Raw genomic sequence first — 24,611 nt, forward strand, 5'->3', positions numbered from 1 at the left:
ACTGGGATTTCAAAATTGTAGAGTAGATAAACAAGATTATACTGTATAGCACAGGGAAATATATACAAGATCTTATGGTATCTCACAGACAATAACTGAAAAATTGTGCTCTACACTGGAATTTGACACAACATTGTAAAATGATTATAAATCAATAAAAAATGTTAAAAAATTGTAACATCTCTTTCATTTCTGATTTTATCTATTAGAGTCCTCTCTCTTTTTTATTGGTGAGTCTAGCTAAAGGTTTACCAGTTTAATTTATCTTTTCAGGAAACCAACTCTTAGTTTCTTCAATCTTTTCTATTGTCTATTTTTCTGTATTTCATTTATTTCCACTTTGATCTTTGTTATTTCCTTCCTTCTAACTTCGGGCTTTATTTGTTCTTTTTCCAGATCTTTGAGGTGTAAAGTTAGGTTGTTTAGTTAGTTGAGGTCTTTCTTGTTTCTTCACATAGCCATGTATTGCTATGAACTTCCCACTTAGAACTTCTTTTGCTGCATTCCATAAGTTTTTTCTATGTTGTATTTCCATTTCCATTTGTCTCTAGGCATTTTTTTATTTATCTTAATTTCTTTTTTGACCCAATGGTTGTTCAATATCATGGTGTTTAATTTCCACATATTTGTGAATTGTCCAGTTTTCCTTTTGTAATTGGTTTCTAGTTTCATACCATTATGGTCAGAAAAGATGCTTGATATGATCTCAATCTTATTAAATTTATTAAGACTTGTTTTGTGCCCTAACACATGAAGTATCCTGGAGAATGTTCCAAGTGCCCTTGAGAAGAATGTGTATCCTATTGCTTTTGGATGGAATGTTCCATATTTGTGTAAGTCTATCTGGTCTAACATATCATTTAAGGCCCAGATTCCCTATTGATTTTCTACCTGGATGATCTATCCATTGATGAAATTAAGGTTATTAAAGTCCCCTACTATTATTGTATTGCTGTTTATATCTCTCTTAAGGTCCTTTAGTATTTGCTTTATAGATTTGAGTACTCCTAGTTGGGTGCATAAATAGTTACAAATGTTGTGGATTGACCCCTTTATCATTATGTGATGACCTTCTTTGTCTCATTGCATTCATCTCTCTCTCTCCTTCTGGGATCCCTATAATGCAAATGCTATTCTGCTTGATGTCTTTAAGTCCTTTAAGGTATCTTCATTCTTTTTTATTCTCTTTTCTTTCTGCTGCTCTGAGTTCACTGACCCTTTCTTATACTTCTTCTGATCTGCTTTTGAACCCCTCTAGTATATTTTCTACTTTGGTTATTGTGTTCTTCAGTTCTGTGACTTCTGTTTGTTACTTTCTTATATTCTCTATCTCTTTGTTTAAATTTTCACTTTGTTCATCCATTGTTCTCAGAGAATGTCTATAGGACCGTTATTTTTAACTTTATCAGGCAAATCACTTACCTCCATTTCATAAGGTCTTTTTCTGAAGCTTTATCTTATTCTTCATTCAGAACATATTCTTCTGCTTCTTCATTTTCCTTGACTCTGTGTGGATTTCTATACATTAGATAAAACGGCCACCTCCCTCAGTCTTGAAGGAGTGGCCTCGTGTAGGAGATAAAACTTATTGTTCAATGCTACCCTAGCTCTTGGTTGTCTCTCAAGCCTTTGTGATTGTCCAAGCAGCCAGTTTGATTGTCGGTGGGCTCCCTGTAGTTGAGGATATGCCAAGAGCCATCAGTGTCCCAAAGAGGAGATCCCTATTAGTACCTAGAGTCAGGTTAATTGGAAGACAGACCCATAGGCAGCAACTTTTAAATTATTCAAATATACCTCTTTAAGGGAAGACCTAATGAGCATTTTTATCTGCATTGAGTTCTGGGTTGATAACAAATTCAGAATGGTTGACTGAAAAAAAAGGCACAACCTAAAAGCTAAGAATTATGTTTTATTTGATGGACAAAACTGAGGACCTAAGCCCTGAAGACAGCCTTTCAGGTAGTTCTGAGGAACTTCTCTGGAGCGGTAAGGGAGGAGCCAGGATATATAGGAGTTTTGCAACAAAGACCAGGTAGTTGGGACATCAAAAGATTATCATTAATTAAAGCAAATGGACATCTCAATTTAATGAATTTAAATTGTATGGGAAGATGCAAGAGTCTGGGCTCACTGAAGTCATTTCCTTGATATTCACCTTAGCTATGTAGGGCCAGTATCCTGTTCTTTCCGATCCTGAGTCCCCTCAGGGGACACAGCTGGGGAGGGGGAGGGGGCTGCAGTGCCTGCTGGCTTGATGGTTGCAACATCTTTTGTTTACTGACATGGCAGACAACATTTTTCATCCAAAACTATCATCCCATTGAACCCATGAACACAAATCTCACTGGCCACCAGAGCCAGGCTATCGAGGGATGTGTCCTCTGGGTGGCGGTCACAAAAGTCAGTGTGCCAGGTGTGTATACAAGCTCTTTTCTCAAAGACACAGATGGCCTGGAGAGGGGCAGAGGGAGAAGGCACATAGCACTGGCTAGCTCCCTCAAGCTCTGGAGAGGACCCTGGTCAGCCCTTCAGTGTGTGTCTAACTAGAAGCCCATCCCTTAGGCCACAGCAATGAAGATAAGTTTATAGGTTTCTTTCCCAGAAGGACAGGGGTATATTTCAGCCTGCTGTCTCTGTGCTGTGCCCTGGGGGCAGAAGCCAGTTAAGAAATGTTTCTCTATTTTTTATAGTCCTACAGGACCCACAAACATAAGGACCACTGGCCACCAGAGCCAGGTGATCCAAGGGCATCCCCTGGGTGGGAGCCACAGCAACTGGGGCACCAGATGTGCACAAACTCCTTTCCGGGAGACACTGGTGACCTGGAGCCCACTGGTGATGCATAGAGGGTGTGAGGAACGTGGCCACCTTCCATGGTCTCTGAAGAGGATCACATTTGGCTCTTAAAGTGTATTTAATTAGAAGCCTGACCTTCAGGTTGAAGCTTTAAGGTAAGCTAACAGGACTCTTTCACAGAAAGACTGAATGCCTTTGTCTGTTGCCTCTCTGTGCCCTGGGGTATAGCTGGTTAAGAACTGTTTCTCTGCATATAATAGTCCTATGGAACCCATGAACCTAAACCCCACTGGCCACCAGAGCCAGGCAAACAACAGACATCTCCTGGGCAGCAGCCACATAAACCTGGGCACCAGACATTTGCATAAACTCCCTTCTGGGAGTACTGGTGATCTGGAGGGCAGCAGAGGGAGAGCTCGAAGATAGTGCCTACCCTCTGAGGTCGCTGGAGACGATTACAATGAGCCTTTCTCTGTGAGTTTACTAAGAAACCTGGCCCTCTCCTGCACTTATGAAGATAAGATAACAGACCTCGTTTACAGAAAGACTGGGCACTGCAATCCAGTGCTTTCCGCTGTGCCCTGGGGTATAGCTCTTTCTCCATTTGTCATAGTCCTATGGGACTTGTGAGTATAATCTTTGCTGGCCACCAGAACCAGGTGATCAAGAAGTGTCCCCTGGGTGACAGCTACAAAAATTGGGGTGCCAGACAAGTGCGGTAGCTCCTTTCCAAGAGATACCAGTAAGCTGGAGTGAGGCAGGCACCCGCTGGTCTCAGTCTTTGTAGAGTATTTCAGTAGATCCTTAGATGTGTGTTAAATTAGATGCCTGCCCCTCGGGGTGATGCTTTAGTTAAGCAAATAGGCCTACTTCACAGAAAGTCTGAGCACTTTTCTGTGTCAGGCCTTGGGATGAGTGCTTCTGCACTGGTGCTTTAAAACTGTTTCTCAGATTGCTATAGCCTTGTGGGTCTCATGGACACAAGCCCTGTTGGCTTGCAAAGCTAGATGTTTTGGGGGCTTGTCTCTCAGGTGCAGGTCTTAAAATTAGGGTGGCAGGTGTGGGTTTAAACCCGTCACTCCTTAGGGAGAAGCTTGGGGTTGGGGGTTCTCTCTCGATTGTGGGTTGCCGTGCTGGGGATGGGTTTATAGCAAGATTGTGTCTCAGCCTCTCCCAGCTTGGTTTTCCTCATTCTCTCAATGTGTAGGGGTTGCTGATCTCATTTATGGGTTTCTTTCAGGGGAAATTGTTCCATACGCAGTTGTAGATTCAGCACATCTGCGGCAGGAGGCGAGTTCAGGATCCTCCAACTTTGCCGTCTTGAACCAGAATTCCCTTGCTTCTCTTTCTTTGGATTCAGCTGGAGGTATTGTTGGTGGTCATCTATTGAAGAGCTTCACCTTTGTTCTTTTTTCCCTTGAGCTATTTGGGGGAGGATTTTCAGAGTATTTGTTATAGAAGTGTCAACTGAAAAAAAAATGCACACCTAAAAGTTAAGATTATGTTTTATTCAGTGACCTTACTGAGAACTCTAGCCCAGATGTAGCCTTTCAGATAGCAGCTCCGAGGAACAGTTCCAAAGAGGCCAGAGGGGAGCCAGGATATATAGGCGTTTTTGCTGAAAGCAAAACAAAACTATGTAGTTGAACATCAAAAGATTACTGCTAATCACAAAAATAGACATCTCAAGTTAATAATTTTAGCGCTTTTCTATGTATGGGAAGATTCGAGTCTGAGCTCATTGAACTTATTCCTTTGATGTGCATCTTAACTATCTAGGGCCGGTATCCTGTGTTTCTCGCTCCTGAATTTCCTCAGGGGGAACCATCAGGGGGCTGCAGTGACTGACGGCTTGATGGTGGGCAACATTCGTTCTTTACTGAAATGTCAGGCGACTTTTTTTTTGTCTACACAAATATCCCACATCCAGCTGTAAGTCAGGATAGTAGAGATAGTATAGATTGTGGTGTACTTCATCCAGCAAAATCTCAGTGGCTTTCGTCAACTATGGTTTATATTTTACTTACGCAGCATTTTCAGCGTGGCTTTAGTGCAGTGTTTCTCCATGTTTTCTTCACAGGAGGACCCAGGAAAATGGAGCATCTTCTATATGGAACACTGCCTCAGGGCTGAGGAGGAGTGCAGAGGTGGCAAACCACAGAATGGCTGTTAAAGCTTCAACTCTGAAAGAGCATACACTTCCACCCATATTTCATGGACCAAAGGAAGTCACATGGCCAAATCTTAATCTAGCCAAAAGAGATGGAAAATTCTTGCACAGAGGAGAGGTACAGCAAGTCACGTGGTCAAGTTGGAGCCCAGCAGTGCAGGGATATATAATTGTTCTATAGAGAAAAGAACTGTAAACTGTAATACAACATGTCCCACTCTCTGCATTAACTTCTGGAAGGTTAAAATTTCTTAATTGAAATGGGTACTTTTCAACAAATGTCCTATTATTTAATATTCAGATAATACAGCCATGTAGCTGGATTGGCAAAAAGCACATTCATCTGTAACAGATTCTTGACTTTGTTTCACTGTGACTGTTGTTACTGAAATTCATCAGTTTGGTTTTACTGAGAGGTAGAAAATGTTGTTACATCAGTACTATATCTGTGCTACCTTCTGTTGAAACTGGTAGCTCCATCATCTTTTTCTTTTTTTTTTTTTTTAACATTCCATCTATTTTCTCTAAAAATATATTTGATAAGCCAATATTTTCTCCTGTAAAGATTTCAGTTTTTTCAAGTACTGATACGTTTCTAAAATTTATTTCTAACTCTGGAAATAAATTTAACCTCTCAGTATTTTATTTTTGAAGTTATAACACTTTAAAATAATATGTATGCATGAATAAATGTATGTTTATGTATAACTGAAAAATTGTGCTCTACACTGGAATTTGACACAACATTGTAAAATGACTATTACTCAATAAAAAATGTTAAAAAAAATTAAAAAACAGAATAATATGTATGCAGCAAGTCAAAAATTTTAACAAAAGTTGACTCATATTGACACAATTTCACAGAAATAAGCAATAACTTTTGTGTAATTAGGGAATCATTATATAGTGATCCTTATGTCTACAACATTTACTCTGTGGATTACTGATGAAAAATGAATGGAAGTATTATAATATGATGCCTATCATATTAAAAATACTTGTTGATTAAACAGAAACAGACTCACAGACATAGAAAATAAACTTATGGTTACCAGAGGGAGAAGGGGTTTACTGATTCTGTCCACTAAATACAACTAAAAACCCTGGGCATCATATACAAAACAAACATAAGTCTCTGAAAGGTGTAGAAAAGAAGGCTGACTAGCTAGGAACATTGTAGACCAAGAAATGAAAAGGCAGTGTGTTCCCTGGGTTTGTTTTCAGCTTCATATATCCTAGTCCTGATATTGTAAAAGCTAGAAATCTGGAAATCTAACAGGTACAAACAAAAAAGCCCCAACCAAAATGTGCTCTCTCTAGCCAATCGACCAAGAAATGGGAAACCTAGCGAGACAGTAATGTTTTAGACAATAACCACTCTACTTCATCCAAACACAACAGGAAAAACCGTGGTCCTATTCCTATCCATAGTAGCCAAGGCTGAGGAGTCTAGACTTCCATCCTCACCAGGCTGGGTAGGAGTCAGGAATTTCATCCCCACTGCCACCAGGTGTCAGAGGAGAGCCTAGAGTTCCACACCCATTGAGCAGTGATAAGGAACCCCTCTCTCATTTTTTTTTTTAATTGAAGTATAGTCAGTTACAATATGTCAATTTCTGGTGTACAGCATAATATCCTAGACATGCATATATATACACATATATTTGTTTTCATATTCTTTTTCACTAAAGGTTATTACAAGATATTGAATATAGTTCCCTGTGCTGTACAGAAGAAATTTGTGTTTTGTCTATTTTTATATATGGTGGCCATCATTTGCAAATAAGGTACCCCCCTCTCTTATTGGTATCCTTGTGTCAGAAGATCCCTGCTGGAGAATCAGGACTCAGAAATCAGAATCAACAAAAAAGCCTAGAACTAAAAGTGGGTTCAGAAAGATCACAGGATACAAAATGAACATACAAAAACTCAAGTGTATTTCTATGCAGTTGCAATGAATACAAAGACACTGAAACTAATAACACAATATTTAGAAGTATTTAGGTGGTATAAATCTAAAAACACATTTACAAGACTTGTATGCTGAAAACAAATACACAATGCTGATGAAGGATGAATGAAGCTCTAAATGAAAGGAGGAACATACTGTGTTCATGGACTGGAATGTTGAAGATAGTAATGATGTCAATTCTCCCCAGACTGAGACACACGTTTAATGCAATTCATCTCAAAATAAGAGCAAGATTTTTTTTTGGCACATGAAAACTCTACACAAATGTTTATAGCAGCTTTATTCATAATCGCATGAACTCGAAACAACACAAATGTCCTTCAACTGGTGCATGTTTAAACAAACTGAAGCCCACCCATTAAATGTAGCACTACTCAGCGGCAACAACAACAAATTGATACACACACAACCTGAATGAAAATCTCCAGTGAATTATGCTAAGTGGAAAAAGCCCATTCCAAATGATTACATAATGTATGAATCCATTTACAGAGCATTTCTGAAATGACAAATAATAGAAATGGAGAACAGACAGCAGTTACCAGGGCTTAAGAAAGAATTGAGGCAGGAGAGAAATGGGTCTTCCTGTAAAAGGGCACCAGGAGACCCTTGTGGTGAAGATATTCTGTATCCTGCCTATTACCATGTGGATAACCTGTCTGTGATAATGTACCATAGTTTTACAACATCTTACCATGTGGGAAACTGGGCAAAGTGTACATGGATTCTTTCTGTACTATTTCTCTTAACTATTTAATAGTTTTTAGTTTAGTACTCTTATTTTTCTTAAGTATAATCATATATGCAAATAATATTTTTGCAGCTATCTTTTCAATAGTTATTATTCACTTTTTTCAGGTTCTATTGTATTAACAAAAACTGCCAAAGGAGATAAGAATATACAATGGAGAAAACACAGTCTCTTCAATAAGTGGTGCTGGGAAAACTGGTCAGCTGCATGTAAAAGAATGAAATCAGAGGTTTCTCTAACACCATATACAATGATAAATTCAAAATGGATTAAAGACCTAAATGTAAGACCGGATACTCTAAAACTCCTAGAGGAGAACATAGGCAGAATACTCTTTGACATAAATTGCAGCAAATTTTTTTCGAACCAGCTCCTAGAGTAATGAAAATAAAACAAATGGGACCTAATTAAACTTAAAAGCTTTTGCACAGCAAAGGAAATCATAAACAAAACAAAAAGACAACCTACAGAATGGGAGAAAACATTTGCAAATGACACAACCAACAAAGGATTAATTTCCAAAATATACAAACAGCTCAAAGAGCCTAATTCCAGAAAAACAAACAACCCAAACAAAAAATGGGCAGAAGACCTAAATAGACATTTCTCAAAAGACATGCAGACGGCCAAAAGGCATATGAGAAGATGCTCAATATTGCTAATATTAGAGAAATGCAAATGAAAACTACAATGAGGTATCACCTCATACCAGTCAGAATGGCCATTATTAAAAAAACCTACAAATAATAAATGCTGGGGAGGGCATGGAGAAAAAGGAATCCTCCTACATTGTTGGTGGGAATATAAATTAAACTGGTGCAGCCACTATGGAGGACAGTATGGAGGTTCCTTAAAAAACTAAAAATAGACTTATCACATACTCCAACAATTCTACTCCTGGGCATATATCTGAGAAAATTTTAATTCAAAAAGACATGTGCACCCCAGTGTTCACAGCAGCACTATTTATAATAGCCAAGACATGGAAGCAACCTAAATGTCCACTGACAGATGACTGGATAAAGAAGATGTCAGATTTTATATTTATATAAATGAATATTACTCAGCCACAAAAAAGAATGAAATAATGCCATTTGCAGCAACATGGACAGACCTAGAGATTATTATACTAAGTTAAGTAAGTCAGACAGAGAAAGGTAAATATCATATGATATCACTTATATGTGGAATTTTTAAAAAATGATTCAAATTCTATTTATAAACCAGAAATATACTCACAGATATAGAAAACAAACTATGGTTACCAAATGGGAAAGGGTGGGGGAGGGATAAATCAGGAGTTTGGGATTAACAGATACACATGATTATGTATAAAATAGATAACAAGGACCTACTATATAGCACAGGGAACTACATCCAATTTCTTGTAATAACATATAAATGAAAAGAATCTGAAAACAAAAAGTATATACAGGTATGTACATGTATAACTGAATTGCTTTGCTGCACACCTGAAACTAACATTGTTAATCAAATACACTTCAGTAAAAGAAAATAAAATTTTTTAAAAAACTGCCAAAGTAACATGAAATAATAGGGATAAAGAATATTTTCCCTGTTTTCTGTTTTGATAAGAACGTATCTAGTATTTTCCCATTTGGTATATGCATTTGGTTACAAATAGACATAGACACCATAAGCCCTTATCTGCAGTTGCAAAATCCAAGCAGCTTTGGAAACCGAGAATTTTTTTCCTAATTTAGGGGTCTTAACACACTGGATGAAAAAATCAGTTATGAACTATTTATTTATAGTCTTTATTCCACATTGTATAGTCATATATTTTGCTGTAGAGCTACTAATGTGTTGATTATAGGACACTGCTTCAGAACTCTCTGAGGTGATTGGAAACAGATAGTGTAAGCAGCATATTACTTTTCCAAAACCTGAAAAATCCAAGTGCCCCATTTGTTTTGGATAAAGAAATTTAAACCTGTATTTTTTTGTCTTAAGGATGAATCCCCTCTGTCCTCATGGGTTTTAAGTTTATCTAGTGCATTTAACAGTATATATATTGAAATGATTATGGCTTGTTTTATTCAGCCTATGGATATGGTCTGTTGGCTGACAATAATCAAAGGCAAACTGACATTAACTTCAAAAACTCTAAACGTTTGCAAACATTCCTCATTTAAACAATAGGAACGTATCAACCAAATCAATGCTAATTCAATCAGCTGCTGAATCTGATAGTTTTTCAACTAACAGAGTAGAATGTCAATAATACGCACATACTTATTTTCCTTCATTCACAATAGGGTTTACTACAATGTCTGTGGCATATGCTTTTATTCAAAATTAGGTTTTTATTTTAAGAGCATTTATAGATATTCTTTTATGTTCTACCCCTCCTCACTGCTGCATCATTTTCTTATGCCCTGGCTGCTTCCCCATGGTTTCTGCAGTATTTTTTCCATTCCTAGAGAACTGAGTTTTGTCCCTATCAGGGGACCAGTGGCGCTTATGGACAGCACACTGATCCAGACCATGATAAGCCCCCAATCATATTCATTTTGTTCTGATTATTCAAAATTTGAGAACTGTTTCCTCCCAATTACTTGTAAGAATCTCTTAAACTCAGAATCACAAAGATCTTTCTTTTACATCTCCAATGACCCCACTAATAACCCCTCTCCATTCTCAACAGACTCAGATTTAACAAGTATGTCTTTTTTTTTAAACATTTTTTATTGAGTTATAGTCATTTTACAATGTTGTGTCAAGTTCCAGTGTAGAGCACAATTTTTCATTTATACATGAACATACATATATTCATTGTCACATTTTTTTCGCTGTGAGCTACCACAAGAGCTTGTATATATTTCCCTAGGCTATGCGGTATAATCTTGTTTATCTATTCTGCACATGCCTACAAATTTTGAACAAGTATTTCTTGAACACTAGCTAACATTTATAGAGAAAAACTGTGTTCCAGGTGCCATTCTAAGAAACTTTCATCCATATATTTCTTTAATCTTCATAATTCTGTGAGGTGGGTATTAGCATTATTCCCATTTTACAGATAAGAAAACAGAGGCACAGAGAAGTTAAATCATTTTTCCAAGTCACATAATTGGACATAAGCAGCGAGATGGGGGAGCCATGATTAACCTCTACTTACACTGCTTACTGGGGACTGAGATTGTGCCAAACCTTTTCACAAACTTTGTTCCTCAAAACATCTGTAATATATGTCATTATCGTTTTATGGAAAATTAACTGATATATAACAAAAGCCTAGATTAAAGGAAATATCAATTACAAACATGGAACTAAAACCCAGAAACTCTCTCAACTCAGTGCTTCTTCTATGACATTGTGGAATTAAGGAATGCTACCCATACGGGTTCAGGAGGTAAAGGAAGGAACAGTGCAGCATTGTTGAGACTCTACCATGTTCCAGGTGCTCTCTATGTATCATAACGTTTACTCTTCTGTGAGCTATATTAATCCCATTTTATAGGTTAGGAATCTAAGGCCAAAAAAACTACGTAAACTGCTCAAGATGACATAATTGAGCTAGGATATAAACTCAGATTTGCCTGGCCTAAAGCCAAACGTTTTCCTTGGAGCTGGAATGTTGCATGATAAAAAAAAGTGGAATTTGCAAAGGAAGGAGAAGGCAAGGGGAGAAACTAGAGGTTGTAGGGGTATTGTGACATCCTCCCAGTCTTTTTTTATTATTATTATTATTATTATTATTATTATTATTATTATTATTATTATAAGTTCAGTCAGTTACAATGTGTCAATTTCTGGTGTATAACACAATGTCCCAGTCATGCTTATACATACATATATTCCTTTTCATATTCCCCAGTTTACTTTTTTTTTGTAACTCTTCTGGTCTCTTGGGCTCTGGCTTTAGAGTCATCCCAAAACATCAGAAGGAGGAGGGAAGTGCAAGATAAAAGGAACTCTCCTGGCTGTCAGTGTTCTCTGATCATGGGAGGAAGAGAAGATGGAGTCTTTGCAGCAACTTTCTTGGTCCTGATGCTTCAATTTTCTTTTATATACACTCCTTAAAGTCTTTCCCTAACCAGCTGGTCATCTTAGGAGGACCCTGAGTCAAAGACAGCTGAATAAAGTAAGTGGACTCTGTCATCTGCTTCATTCGTCTTCAGGAGGTCAAGTCTCCCATGTTTTCTTTCTGCCCAAGACACTCACCTCCTTTTACCCTCTTACTCCTAATAAAGACCAAAGATCTATCAGCATTTTTCACATCTGGTCCATCCTGACACTCAGACCAATATGACTTTCTTCATCTCTTCCACTCATCGCTGGTCTGTGTTTATTCATTCTCTGCCTAGCCGTCCTACAGCCTTTGTGATCTTCCACTCCTAGTCTGTCCTTTCCTTATTATAGTTATCTCGGCCTAATCTCCCCTCTTGGGATCTCTTGTCTATATAGCAAGTTTATTTTACCCAAATATCATCCATTTTCTCCACGGAAGGTCCAATCTCTGAACTTAATCTAACCTCCTCACATTTTATCTGGTCCTCATGGATCTACTCTTTGACATTTGATGTCTGATATCCTTCCATGTTATTTCAACTCTGTCAAATTTTCTGGTCATTCAAGTTCCTCTCTTGATCATTTCCACCCAACTCCTTTTTACATGTTGCCTTCTTTATACTCCATTCCTACCATCTGCAGTTCAGCTGTTCTGCCCGTATCGTGCCTTTCTCCAATCTCCCTCTCATGCGTGCATCCCTACAGCCATTACCACACCTTTATTATTCAGCTACTAAAGCAGACCCTATAATAAGAACTGTTGTCAAAAGGACAGACAAAAATACCAGTAAATGATCTATGTCTGTAGAAATATGGATAGCTTTGGAGGGTGATAACTAACAAACTGAAAAGTGAAAGATAAATAAGAATTCCTAACAGCAAGGGTGGGCATTTTTGACAGAATGAAGAGTATGTGCAAATCACAGAGTTAGAGAAGTCCTCTAGCATCATGTTTGGAAAAAGGAAAATAGTGGGCAATGACTGGACAGTTGCAGGACAGTTAAAAGAAAATACATTTTGATGTATTACTGAGCGGTTTTGTATGTGTTTCCCCAAATCAGATGTCCTTGGAGTTAGAGTTCTACATAAAATTTTCACTCGAGAAACACGAGGAGGTTAGACTGATGAAAGTTAGGGCTGGAGGAAGAAAGACCAGCCAACAGGCTATTGAAATACTTAAATCAAGAACTATGAAAGACCTGAGTGGTATAAGGGACCAGGGGGAAGGCGGTAGAAATAGGACAGGAAAAATGGGACAAATATGAGAGATAAAGTGGAAGTTTAGGTAAAACTTGAATTAGTTGTGGATGGGATGTGGGGTTGGGGTGGGAGGATAGGTACAGAAGATATAGGAAACTTCAAGATCTCTGGTATAGGTGACCGCAGAGAAACTAATTTCATTCTGATAGAGAAGTAAGAGGCTTGGGAAATTTTTTTCTAGACATACTGCACTTGAGGTGACATCACGGGAACCGTATCCACTCTCTGCTATACCATTAAGGATGTATGGGGCCACTTCGGCACACAGTTCCTCTTTCATCTACCTGAGCAATAGCAGCAGTGATACAGCTAGAAAAACGATGGCTAGGCGTTCCCAGGCTCTAGTGGGACCGGGGGAGAGAGGGTCCTTATCCAACCAGAGACAAGGAAAGAAAGAAAGGACAACTAGTGTTTCTACAAGGAGATGCCACATGCGGCAGGACTGGAAGGTTAAGCAGGAGTTAGGTGATACTCCTGCTGTATGCCAAGAGCTGCAGGGCACAAAATACAATGTGGGCTGTGACAAGGGATAAGGTTTTGGCAACAGCAGTAGCAGGTCACCAAGGACTTCTACGCCTTGTTAAATAGCTTGAACATTATTGTGTAGACAATGCGGTACTACAGAAGGTTAAATAGGGGAGTGAGATGGTCAGATTTGAGCTTTAGGAGAGAGACTATAGGCAGTGAGACCAATTAAGGGGCTAATCTTTTTTTTTTTTTCCAAGTGTGCAGAGCATCACAGGTGAACACAGAGATTAATGGATGAGCAGGAAGGTCTGGGGCCAAAAGGATCAAAGGCACAATAAACAGCATATGAGGCGAGTATTGAGGACAAAGAGTCAAAGCTTAGATTATGAATGACAATTGTAATTTAGAGGTTCCCATTTATGAGCTAGTATGTGGTGTAAGCATAGGCGTCGCAGCTTAAGCTCTCAGGGATGAGAAGAGGAAGATTACCTTTTTCTGCCCCACAACTCTTACTTAGCCTGTGGGCTGGAACATATTTGATCCAGCAATACTTTTGAAATAAATGGTGGATGTGGATAGAAAGGATGGAAGTGATGGGAAACGTATGGGCATTCTGTAGTTACATTAAAGTACTCTAGTATTGAGAGAAATGCCAAGGGCTTAAGTACTGATCAGTGCTCCAGGACTGATTGCAGAGCAGAAAGAGAAGAGAAACTCAAGTACAAAATCATTAGCAGGTCTGATGTTTTCAGATTCCATAGGTAACTGAGATAGACAGTATTTGTCTTTCTCTGGCTTATTTCACTAGCATAATGTCCTCAAGATCCATCCATGTTGTCACAAATGGCAGGATTTCTTTTTATGGATGAATAATATATATATCACCTGAAATTAGCACAGTATTGTAAATTGACTATGCTTTAATACAAAAATAAACTCATATTAAATTGAAAAAAAAAAGAGTCATGATCCGGCACACAGACACATTTTCACTTCATGGCGGAACCATGTTCTTAATATTTTTGGTTTTGGTCTATGTTCTTCAAGGACCAGCTAGTGCCATTTTTACCTGGTGCTTATCAATACTTGCTTCTCCAGGAGCCAGAATAACTCCTATCCGATCCCAATACAGAGCAGCTGATTTCTGTCCACTTCTATCTTATTTGCAGATCACAGAGGAGAACAGCGGCCTCGGCTCAGTGGTGATTTGTCCGTGGAACACACTGCCTTCTAGCAACAGAAACCCAGCCAGAGAAAGGCTGCGTTCTTGCTGCCGCCTCCGGAAGGCGCTCTGCCCTCCCCTGAAGAGCGGCGGACAAGGCCGACCCCATGGAGAGGAAGAACCAGAGTGGGAGCGTGAGTGAGTTTGTGCTGCGGGGCTTCCCAGCTCCCGTGCCTCTGCGGGCACTACTGTTTGCCCTCTCTCTCCTGGCCTACGTGTTGGTGCTGACTGAGAACATACTCATCGTTACGGCAATCAGGAACCACCCCGCCCTCCACAAACCCATGTACTTCTTTCTGGCTAACATGTCATTCCTGGAGATTTGGTATGTTACGGTCACTATTCCCAAGATGCTAGCTGGCTTTGTTGGGCCCAAACAGGGCCACAGACAGCGGATCTCCTTTGAGGGCTGCATGACGCAGCTTTACTTTTTCCTAGGCCTGGGCTGCACGGAGTGTGTCCTGCTGGCAGTCATGGCGTATGACCGCTATGTGGCCATCTGCCACCCTCTCCACTACCCTGTCATTGTCAGTAGCCGGCTGTGTGTGCAGCTGGCAGCTGGCTCCTGGGCTGGTGGTTTTGGCATCTCCATGGTCAAGGTTTTTCTCATTTCTCGCCTCTCTTACTGTGGCCCCAACATCATCAATCACTTTTTCTGTGATGTCTCCCCTTTGCTCAACCTTTCATGCACTGACATGTCCACAGCAGAGCTTACAGACTTTGTCTTGGCCATTTTTATCCTGCTGGGGCCCCTCTCTGTCACTGGAGCCTCCTACGTGGCCATCACTGGTGCTGTGATGCGCATTCCCTCGGCTGCTGGGCGCCATAAAGCCTTTTCCACCTGTGCCTCTCACCTCACTGTCGTGGTCGTCTTTTATGCAGCCAGTATCTTCATCTACGCCCGCCCAAAAGCACTCTCAGCTTTTGACACCAACAAGCTGGTGTCTGTACTCTATGCTGTCATTGTACCGCTGCTCAATCCCATCATTTACTGCTTGCGTAACAAAGAGGTAAAGAGAGCCTTACGTCGAACTCTGCAGCTGTACCAGCCCCAGGATGCTAAGCCTGGGAAAGCTAGCAGAGTTGGGTAGAAGGGAGGTGTTAAATCTTAGAAAATGCTCTAAAACTTACGGTCTATGTCTTCTATGAAGTCCAGAGATCTCCTAGAGTCTAAATTAAGGACTAGAGTTTCAGAGGCACCACCAAAGAACCTGTTGAGGACGAGGAAGAGGGGTGGATTACAAGCTAAAAGTTAGATTTCTTCAAGATAAGGTTGTAACATATAGGCTAGAAGCTGATTCTGTGTCGTCTGCTCTATTGTAATTTATGTAGAGCAGGTTCACGAATCATGCATCCTTGGGAGGTGGAGAGGGATGACTCTGAGCACAAGATGTGACTGAACACCAGTAATTAAAGCAAAGAAAATGCAAAATGCATCTAAGTGGCAATTCCTGGCTTTGTTCCTGGGGTTTAGTTCTGAGGCAGAAGGTATAGAAAAGGGAAATGGAAGGAGGAAGCCATTCAAGGAAGCAGAGGCTTCATTATGGAAGAACATCAGAAGACTTCCGGATGAGATCTCTTCCAGACAAAGGACACCAGTGGTAGCCTAGGAGGCAGAGGGCCCCAGATGATCATTCTAGTGTGAATTGCAAGGCAAGGAGATAGGACACTGCACATTTTTGTATTGGCAACGTATCACCTCCTGGACCACAGGGGTTTCTTGCTTCATTTCCTGATTTACCAAGGTCAGTGCCCACCCTGGACTAGTGGCTGAGTACAGTTGTTTATTTGATCCTCAGTTTCCCTAATTAGACTCTAAGCTCCATGGAGTCAGGCATCACATTGGCTGGTTCTTCATTTTATTCCCATGGCCCAGAACAGTACCCAGCACACAGTAGCTAAAAAGAGATATATTAAATGAATATAATTTGAAGCCATGGAGGCCAGGCATGTGTGACACACCCAAAGGTAGGACTGGCAGATTCTGGAATTAAACCCCTCATACTTTGCTTGGGTATGGGGAGGTACAAAATGGCTCAGCCTTCCTGGAAGGAAATTTGGCAATATATATCACAAATGCTGAAAATACCGAAAACATCCTGATGCAGAAATATTTGTGTTGCCAGACATTCTTATTTGTAATAACAAAAACATGTAAATATGATACACTTCCACAGTTAAATAATTTATAGTCTATACATTAAATGGAATACAATGGAGACATTAAAATAACATGATCTAAATAGAGTTAATTAGAGAAAAAATATCCTGATATAATAAATGAAAAGATTAAGTTATGTAATAGTGTTAAAAGTATGTCTTATTTATCTGTTTATTTGTTTAAATAAGACTAGAAGGAACTTGACTAAAATATTAGAGCAGTAATTATGCATTGAACTCCTTGCTATTATAAACTGCATTCTGTGGCAAAGGTATTGTTACCAGCGTATTTATTTAAATAAACATTTCTTAGCCAGTAAAATTCACAACTTTATTCATCTGGACAAAGAGATGGTTAGAGGGCAGTATGATTTATGGGAATTTAGCTCCTTATAATCACCCAAGACCAGAACAGGCTACATGCAGATGTGGGAGCTTTCCGCTGTTGCAGCCTGTGTTTCCTTAGTTGTCTGCAGCTTAATGACGTGCACGAGAGGCTATAGTCTATAAAAATACTGAATCACTATGCTGTACCCCAGAAACTAACATAATATTGTAAATCAACTATAACTTCAATATAAAGAAAAAGTATATGAAAGGCTACTAGCATGGATATCGGGCATTATTAGGTCATCCCTACTTATTAAAAATTCTACTGTAGCATTCTTATCTATCTATGCCAAGAGAATTACATAATCTTGTAAGTATTTTGGTACTATAATTTATACATTTCAGAGTTCATCAAAAATCTATCCCCCAACTGTCCCCATAGAGTAAGTTTCTGAAATGGGGTATTGGACTGGGATGGGCGTGTCCTCCTCTGGGCATCACTATTGTAACTATTTTATGAGCCTCCTTATCAGTTAACTCCAGTTAGCGGGAAGTGAAAACGTGGTGTCGATTTCCTTCATTGTGTTTTCCTAGCTTTTTACAATAAAATGCATTATTTTGAGGGTGTGAAAAACACCTCTAATTCTGACTTCAAAATTTGAAACCAAATACTTCAGGCACAGGAAAAGTGTTTAGTATGGTATCCTGCACATATTTGTCTTTCAACAACAAAAATCAGAATATGTTTGAGTCAGTGTGAACTCTGGTGGGACTCACATGTGGACGGCATTTTCATGGTCACATGATCCTCATGGCTTATATTGAGTTTGAAATTACAAACCCTAAGATTTTTTAAAGTAATGATCAGATTAAGTATTCGTCATCCTCCATTGAGGTATTTAATTTTTCCATAAACTTAGAGAGAGGACTTTATGCTATCTTTATTACATTTGACTGGTTTTTTTCAAATCATCCTTATGGTCTGCCAATCTTTCAAAATATTGCATAGGTAATGCAACCATTTTGTAATCCCCTTTTGCCAGTGTAGTGTCTGGGGGAGGTCACCAGTCTCCATCACTACAGGAAACAGGAGTACTAGATCCAGGTGGTGTCTTTCAGATAGGAGAGATACCCAGTGGCCAGAGGCAACTAACGTCCTCAGAGCAAGTGAAGACCAACGTGGACAGCTTCTGTGCTCAAATATATCTACGGATTCCCACCAACTTTGAATAAACTCCGAGTTTCTTAGTCTGCCCTTCAACTTTCTTTACAATATGATCTTAATTTTCCTTTTGGTTTTTATTATATTTTTTTGCCCACTACAACCTCGTGCAGATGAATTTTAGAGTGTGATTAACTTTTTTTTTTGACTTGAACTTAATAATCCAATATCTTTTCCTATTTCCTAACATTTTATACTGAACAGACTCAGAAAATATCCAAAAACTGTGCTGGAAAACAGCATTTAAAACAAAATAATATTCTTCTGTAGTACTAAAAACCCCATCCTGCCTCGTTAAAAAAACAAACCATTTTTACAATTGTAAAATACAAGTAAAGACTAAGAAATTGTCAGATCCAGGGGACTAAGAAACAAGAAACCTAAATGGAATGTGGTATCTTAGACTGGACCCTGGGACATAAAAAGGATGTGGAAAACCTGGTAAGATCTGAATAAAACCTGGAGTTTAGGTAACAATTACGGACAAGGTTTGCCTTCTTAGTCGCGAAAGTGTACACAGTAATGTAAGGTGCCATTACAAACAAATTAAAACGCTACTACAACAGTAATATTAGGAGAAACGAACTGGGGAAGAGAATACGAGAACTCTCTTGTGAAAACTTTTCCATAAATGCCATGTTATTCCAAAATAAAAAGTTTATTTTAAAAAGAATGATATTGCCAGTCTTTTTATACTAAATAATAGAATTCAATTCATTTCAGTGACTTCAGATTGACTTTTCCAAAATCTTCTGTATTTTTAATCCTCGTGGAATTCAGGCATCGATGCTGTTTTAATTTAGCCGACTGATAAGGAAGAGTTAAAACAAAGTATAATTCACACATTGTTATTGCTTTATATATTTAGCAACCCTGACCAATGATACCAGCCCTTTCAGATGCCACCGTTTGGGGCAGGCAAGCCTGAGCGGACAGCTGCATGAATTGCAGAGGAGAGAAAGGGTTTATAGCACAAGTGTTTTCATTTTCTCTTAGAGTCATTCCCTGATTTTCATGATCCATAGTCTCATTTCATGCAGACCAGCGGTCCAGGCTTTCCAGAATAGTGCCAGCTCACCATATGCCTTCAGACAAAGAACATGAATGAGTAGCATGGGAAGGGCGAAGTCCATCCTTCTCCATCAAATTCCAGCTACTTTATTCTTTTTTTAAAGAACAGGTATGTTTTTACTGGACTACCTAATCCAGAAAGAAGCATGGTATGGATGGATAGAATAAATGATAAATAATGCAAACATATACTATTTGAAATAAACAGAAATGCATACATGGCTCAGTGGGTCACCTGGAAACAAGACTCTTGTTTGACTTTATTACTGAGCAAAAACAAAGCTCAATTACAAACACTCTTCTTTTTTTGACATGTATTTGGAGATAGATAGAAAGACACTATTGTACTTGATTTTTTTAAAAAACTGATCTTCCCTTAAGGTCTGATCAGAGAAGTGTAAACAATATAAATGACTCTACCACTCCAGTTGTCACATCACATCTATGTCACTTGTGCATTCTGAGATCACACACACACCTGCCAAGGTACCTAGGAAGGGTGGTTATATCACAGTTACATTTGCGTTCTTAGCAGGCAGGACTGAAGAAGAGTAATTTGGAAAAAGTTTTACATCCTATTTAGAACAAATCACATCTTACTTATTTCTTTAAATAACAGGTTACAATAGATGATACGGCCTGAAGTCCTCCTTTATGATCTTTAGGACTTTCTCTCTCTAAGATCTAAGATCTCTAGAACTTCTCATTTTTTTCACGCCCTTCATCCACCTTTGGTTACTCACAGAGACCCAAGTGTATCTCCTGGGCCTTTGTTCTTACAAAACTTCAAGCACTTGATTCTCGATTTTGTGGTTACGGAGGCACAGCTAAGAGCGGAGAGTCTGTGGACTCTCTTGTGGACAACTTGACCCACAGAAGGGACTGTCATTTCACACTGTTCTTGGACATGGTACACACTTAACAAATGCTCGTCAAATGACTGAGTGCTTCCTGGAGTCCAAGACAGTGGACCCAGGTCACAGTGGTTGTCATACCTCAGTGGTCCCGTCTCACCTTCTGCTGTCACCATGCTGCATTCTCTTGTGCCAGTCTCTGCACGGAAAGCCCTCTCACGCCGTTTCTTCTGATCACATAATGTCTGTGGTTCATACTCCAATGGTTCATATTCCAACACAGGTAGGATTTTACATTTGTGTACTAATCACTGAGCAGTTTTAGAACTGCTTTCATATTACTTTTGAAACTAACATTAATGATGTGATGTGGAAAAGGGAATTACTATTACGCTGTTTATGGAATAATAAACTGAGGAATAAAGACAATTTTATGAAGTCAAGTGTCTTTAAAAGAGTGTCTTAAGGTCTTAATCTAGGTGTAGAACCAGATTAAGAACCAGATCCTCTGACTGTGGACCAAAATTATTTCCCATCACACTATTTCTACACTATCTTCCTGTCATGACTCCGGAATGACACCTTTTGAGGAAACTTTTCCCAGGATCGTACATTAGAAAGCATTTCTCTCTCACCGGGGTTCCTAGAGCACTTTGTTTGTATCTCTCTTCTGGCGCAGGTCACATGCTATGCTCATTACAGTGTGTACTTCAGATTTTACTTAGAATTCTAGAAGTTTCTGAAGGGCAGAAACCATGACCTACATAGTTTTACTTCAAAGAATGTATAGCATAGTGTCTCGCACATAGAAAGAGCTCAGTAAAAGCAGGATGTGATTTTTTTTGTAACAAATGAACAAATAAAAGTATTAGTTATCTTATTAACCAATTTAAGTGTCTTATCCTGGTTTTTGAGTAATTTGGGGCTGCATTACCTTGCATCTAGTAAAGGGGCCACACCCTTTCTGCCAACCTACAGGTATAAATAAAGATGGTCCAGGTATGAAGAGGAATTAATAGGTAGATGGAGACTCAGCTTCCCTGTTCAGGTCCCCTGGACAAAGTCTTGGCAACGCACACAGTTTCCCGAGCTCGAGGAGAGACTGAGTGTAAGTGGGCCTCCCGGGAAGAGGGTGGGGTGAGTGAGAAATATATTCTGCCCCGGCTCCAGTCTTGCTGCTATAATAGCTGCCATGCAGTCTGAGCAGAGACCAGACATGGACCTCCAGGAAGCACAAAAACATGCCAACCAGCCTGCCTCCCCATGATTAGCCTGTAGAATATTCCACTTTTGGATACAGGGCAAGTGGACCCCGGTAAGTGGCTGAAGGTACCAGAAGAGATCTGCTGGTCCCTAAAGAAAGCTCTGGGGAGGATGAGGAGAGGCTTGGGGAAATGGCTGCAGGCACTGTTGTCAGATGGGAGAAAGGGTACTTGTGGGGAATAAACGGGGAAATGAAGATTCAGTACATCTTTCCCCACGGCTGGGGAAATTTGGGCAGCTGTGAGATCTTTTGGATGTTGGACCAGGGCATAGAAGATATGTTTCCTGCTCCAGAAGAAGTCTATTGGTGTCTGAGTTTTCTCTTGAGAACAAGCACACAAAACTGAAAAAAGGTTCTACAGTTTACTGAAAGGATTTCTTTCCTTGGATCCCACAGAGATCCTGGAGCTCAGTACTGTGAATTCTGAAAACAAGGGAAACGGTAAGAGGGAATTCTGCATCTCTCCATAATACAAAATATAGCCTGCTCGGAGGTATATCTGTGGCAAAAGAAAAAAAAGTGGAGGAGAATATAAAATATCAGGGTGAACTTGGATGTATGAAAGCACAACGTTAGAGAGAGTAGATAAGAAAGTGAGCTGTAACTCAGAGCTCTTCAAAGACGATAAATCCTGTTCCCCAGGATACATCCCTTACCTCTTTCCCCAGAATATGACAAAAAAATAAAAATGGGTGAGAAAGTGAGAATGAAAATGGCTACATGTGAGTAGCATGGGTGAGTCCAGTGTGACATAATATGATAATGATATAATAATAAATAGCACTTATATACAGAATAACCATGGACCAATTCCCATGCCATGTGCTTTCTGTACATTATCACATTTATTCTCACAAGAAACCAATAAGGTAGGCATTTTTAACATTATACTGTTTTACACTAGCAGGTACTGAACTGTTACGTGTTCTCCTGGATGACAGCTAGCAGCCCCATGCTGACTCTAAAGTTAGTGCTCATAACTAGCATGCAAAGGTGAGTGTGTGGGAAATTGTGTGGCTGATGGTTCTGAAGGGAAGTCTCTCCATTCTTCCTACGGGGACAAGAAAGTGGGAAAACTCTCTGCTTTCTGCTACCAGAACCAGTTTTGCTTGAAAAGGTCGGGAACTGCTTACTAATGAACTATATCGGGGGGTGAAAGATGTCAGCTGGGATCCCGGTGGGGGAGACAGGATCTCTTTCCACCCAGCAAGCAGGGCAGAGCTCTGCTGATGGATGCTGCTGTGGAAAGCAGTTAGTGGAGCCAATCATATGCATCTTGGCCCTTCATTCCTCTGTCCCTGGCCATGAGCCATGGCCAGAAGATGTCTAGTCCAGTGGGATTTCAGGATGACCCTTGATTCGTCTCCCACCCTCTGTGTGTTAAGTGAACAGTACAGTGGACAAATTGCTTGGCTGAAAGAGTGAACAGTGATATTCTGGAAACAGGACATCAACTCAGTCTTTATGGATGAGTGTGGAATTTAGTGGAGATACACACTGATTTACATTTTTTTAAGAGATGACACTGTGGTAACCTCTTTCCTTAACCACAGATTAAAATAATTGGACAGGCTCACAAACAATTCTTCCCTCTGCCTTGTAAGAGCAGCCTATTCTTGTGCTGTGTTCATGTATGCTCCTGCCTCCCTTTTCCTTACCCTTCTAGGCAGTCTGCAGCAAAGGCTGATAGAGACCCTGACCTACCAGGTGATCAGAACCAAGGATCATATCCAGTGCTCTCTGACCTGCTGGACATGCTTGTCATGGAAGTGCCCTGGGGGTGCAAGTTGAGAGTGTGTCCAAAGATGTAGCCTGATGGGTGCCTCATGCCAGCAAAGATCCTGAAATCACAATCCTCTGCCCCTGGACTATTTCCTATGGATCCTCAAACTCTAAGAGACACATCGATTCACTTGTGAATCCATATTCATTTAATATTCATGTGTTTGTCAGACACTATCCTAGGCATTGGATTGACAGTCATGAAGGACTAGGTTTATTGAGATATAATCAACACATAACATCGTGTAAGATTAAGGTGTATAGTATGATGATTTAAGACACATATATATTGTGAAATAATTACCCAGTAAGGTTAGTTACCACCTCTATCACATCACATAATTTTGATTTCTTTGTGTGTATGATGAAAACATTTAAGATCTACTCTCTTAAGTGGGGAGGGTATAGCTCAGTGGTAGAGCATGTGCTTAGCATGTAGGAGGTCCTAGGTTCAATCCCCAGTACCTCCATTAAAAAATAATAATAATTTTGAAAAAAAACTTAAAATAAGTAAGATCTACTCTCTTAACAACTTTCAAGTATATAATTCAATGCTAACACCTATAGTCACCAGACTGTACCTTAGATCCCCAGAACTTATTCACCTTATAACTGGAATATTATACCCTTTGACCAACATCTCCCTGAGTTTTGAAAGATGCATTGTACAGGAGAGAGATCTCAATGCATGAGGGGGCTGTGCACCAGGAAATACTGCTGTTGAAGTATTTGACCCAGATTTGGTGAGATATCTCCTAAACATGATCTTGAATTTGAATCAGTAGATAAAGATTGGGGAATGGCCATGAGAGGAAAGAGTGTATGCAAACTGTAAGAATAATTATAGGGTGGTTGGGGAGCAAAACTATTTGAGTACATCTCAAGCATGGAAATCATTTAGAGGGTCACAAGAGATGAGGCCGGAGAAATGGGTAGGGATCCAAATATGAAAACTTCATCTAAAGTAACTGGAGAGTCATTAAGGAATTGTCCAAGAGTATTACCATTTTTTAAATAACCATAGACTCTACTTTGAGGAAACTGTAGTGGAGCAAAGGACTACAGCCAATAGACCACCCCCAGATTAAACTTTGGAACTTTTACTGACATGATGTCATCTTCCACATTTCTTTACAGGAAGGAGAAATATATTTGTGCTGTGAGTCCCTAATTAAACAGAGATCTGAAACCAACAAAGGAGATATTATCGGTCCACATTCATGGACAAAGGAGCTAAGAATGACATGGAGAGTG

The 24,611-nt window shown here is 39.6% G+C and overlaps 1 protein-coding gene across 1 annotated transcript; it reads left to right on the forward strand.

Annotated features, from left to right (window-relative positions):
• The first annotated feature begins 14,781 nt into the window (after positions 1–14,781).
• On the forward strand, positions 14,782–15,765 carry OR6A2 (olfactory receptor family 6 subfamily A member 2). Its single transcript, XM_010964942.3, has one exon. It carries the CDS (start codon positions 14,782–14,784, stop codon positions 15,763–15,765), a length of 984 nt encoding a protein of 327 aa, XP_010963244.2.
• The last annotated feature ends 8,846 nt before the right edge of the window (positions 15,766–24,611 follow it).

Source organism: Camelus bactrianus, chromosome 10 (assembly GCF_048773025.1).
Source record: "Camelus bactrianus isolate YW-2024 breed Bactrian camel chromosome 10, ASM4877302v1, whole genome shotgun sequence".
NCBI lineage: Eukaryota > Metazoa > Chordata > Mammalia > Artiodactyla > Camelidae > Camelus > Camelus bactrianus.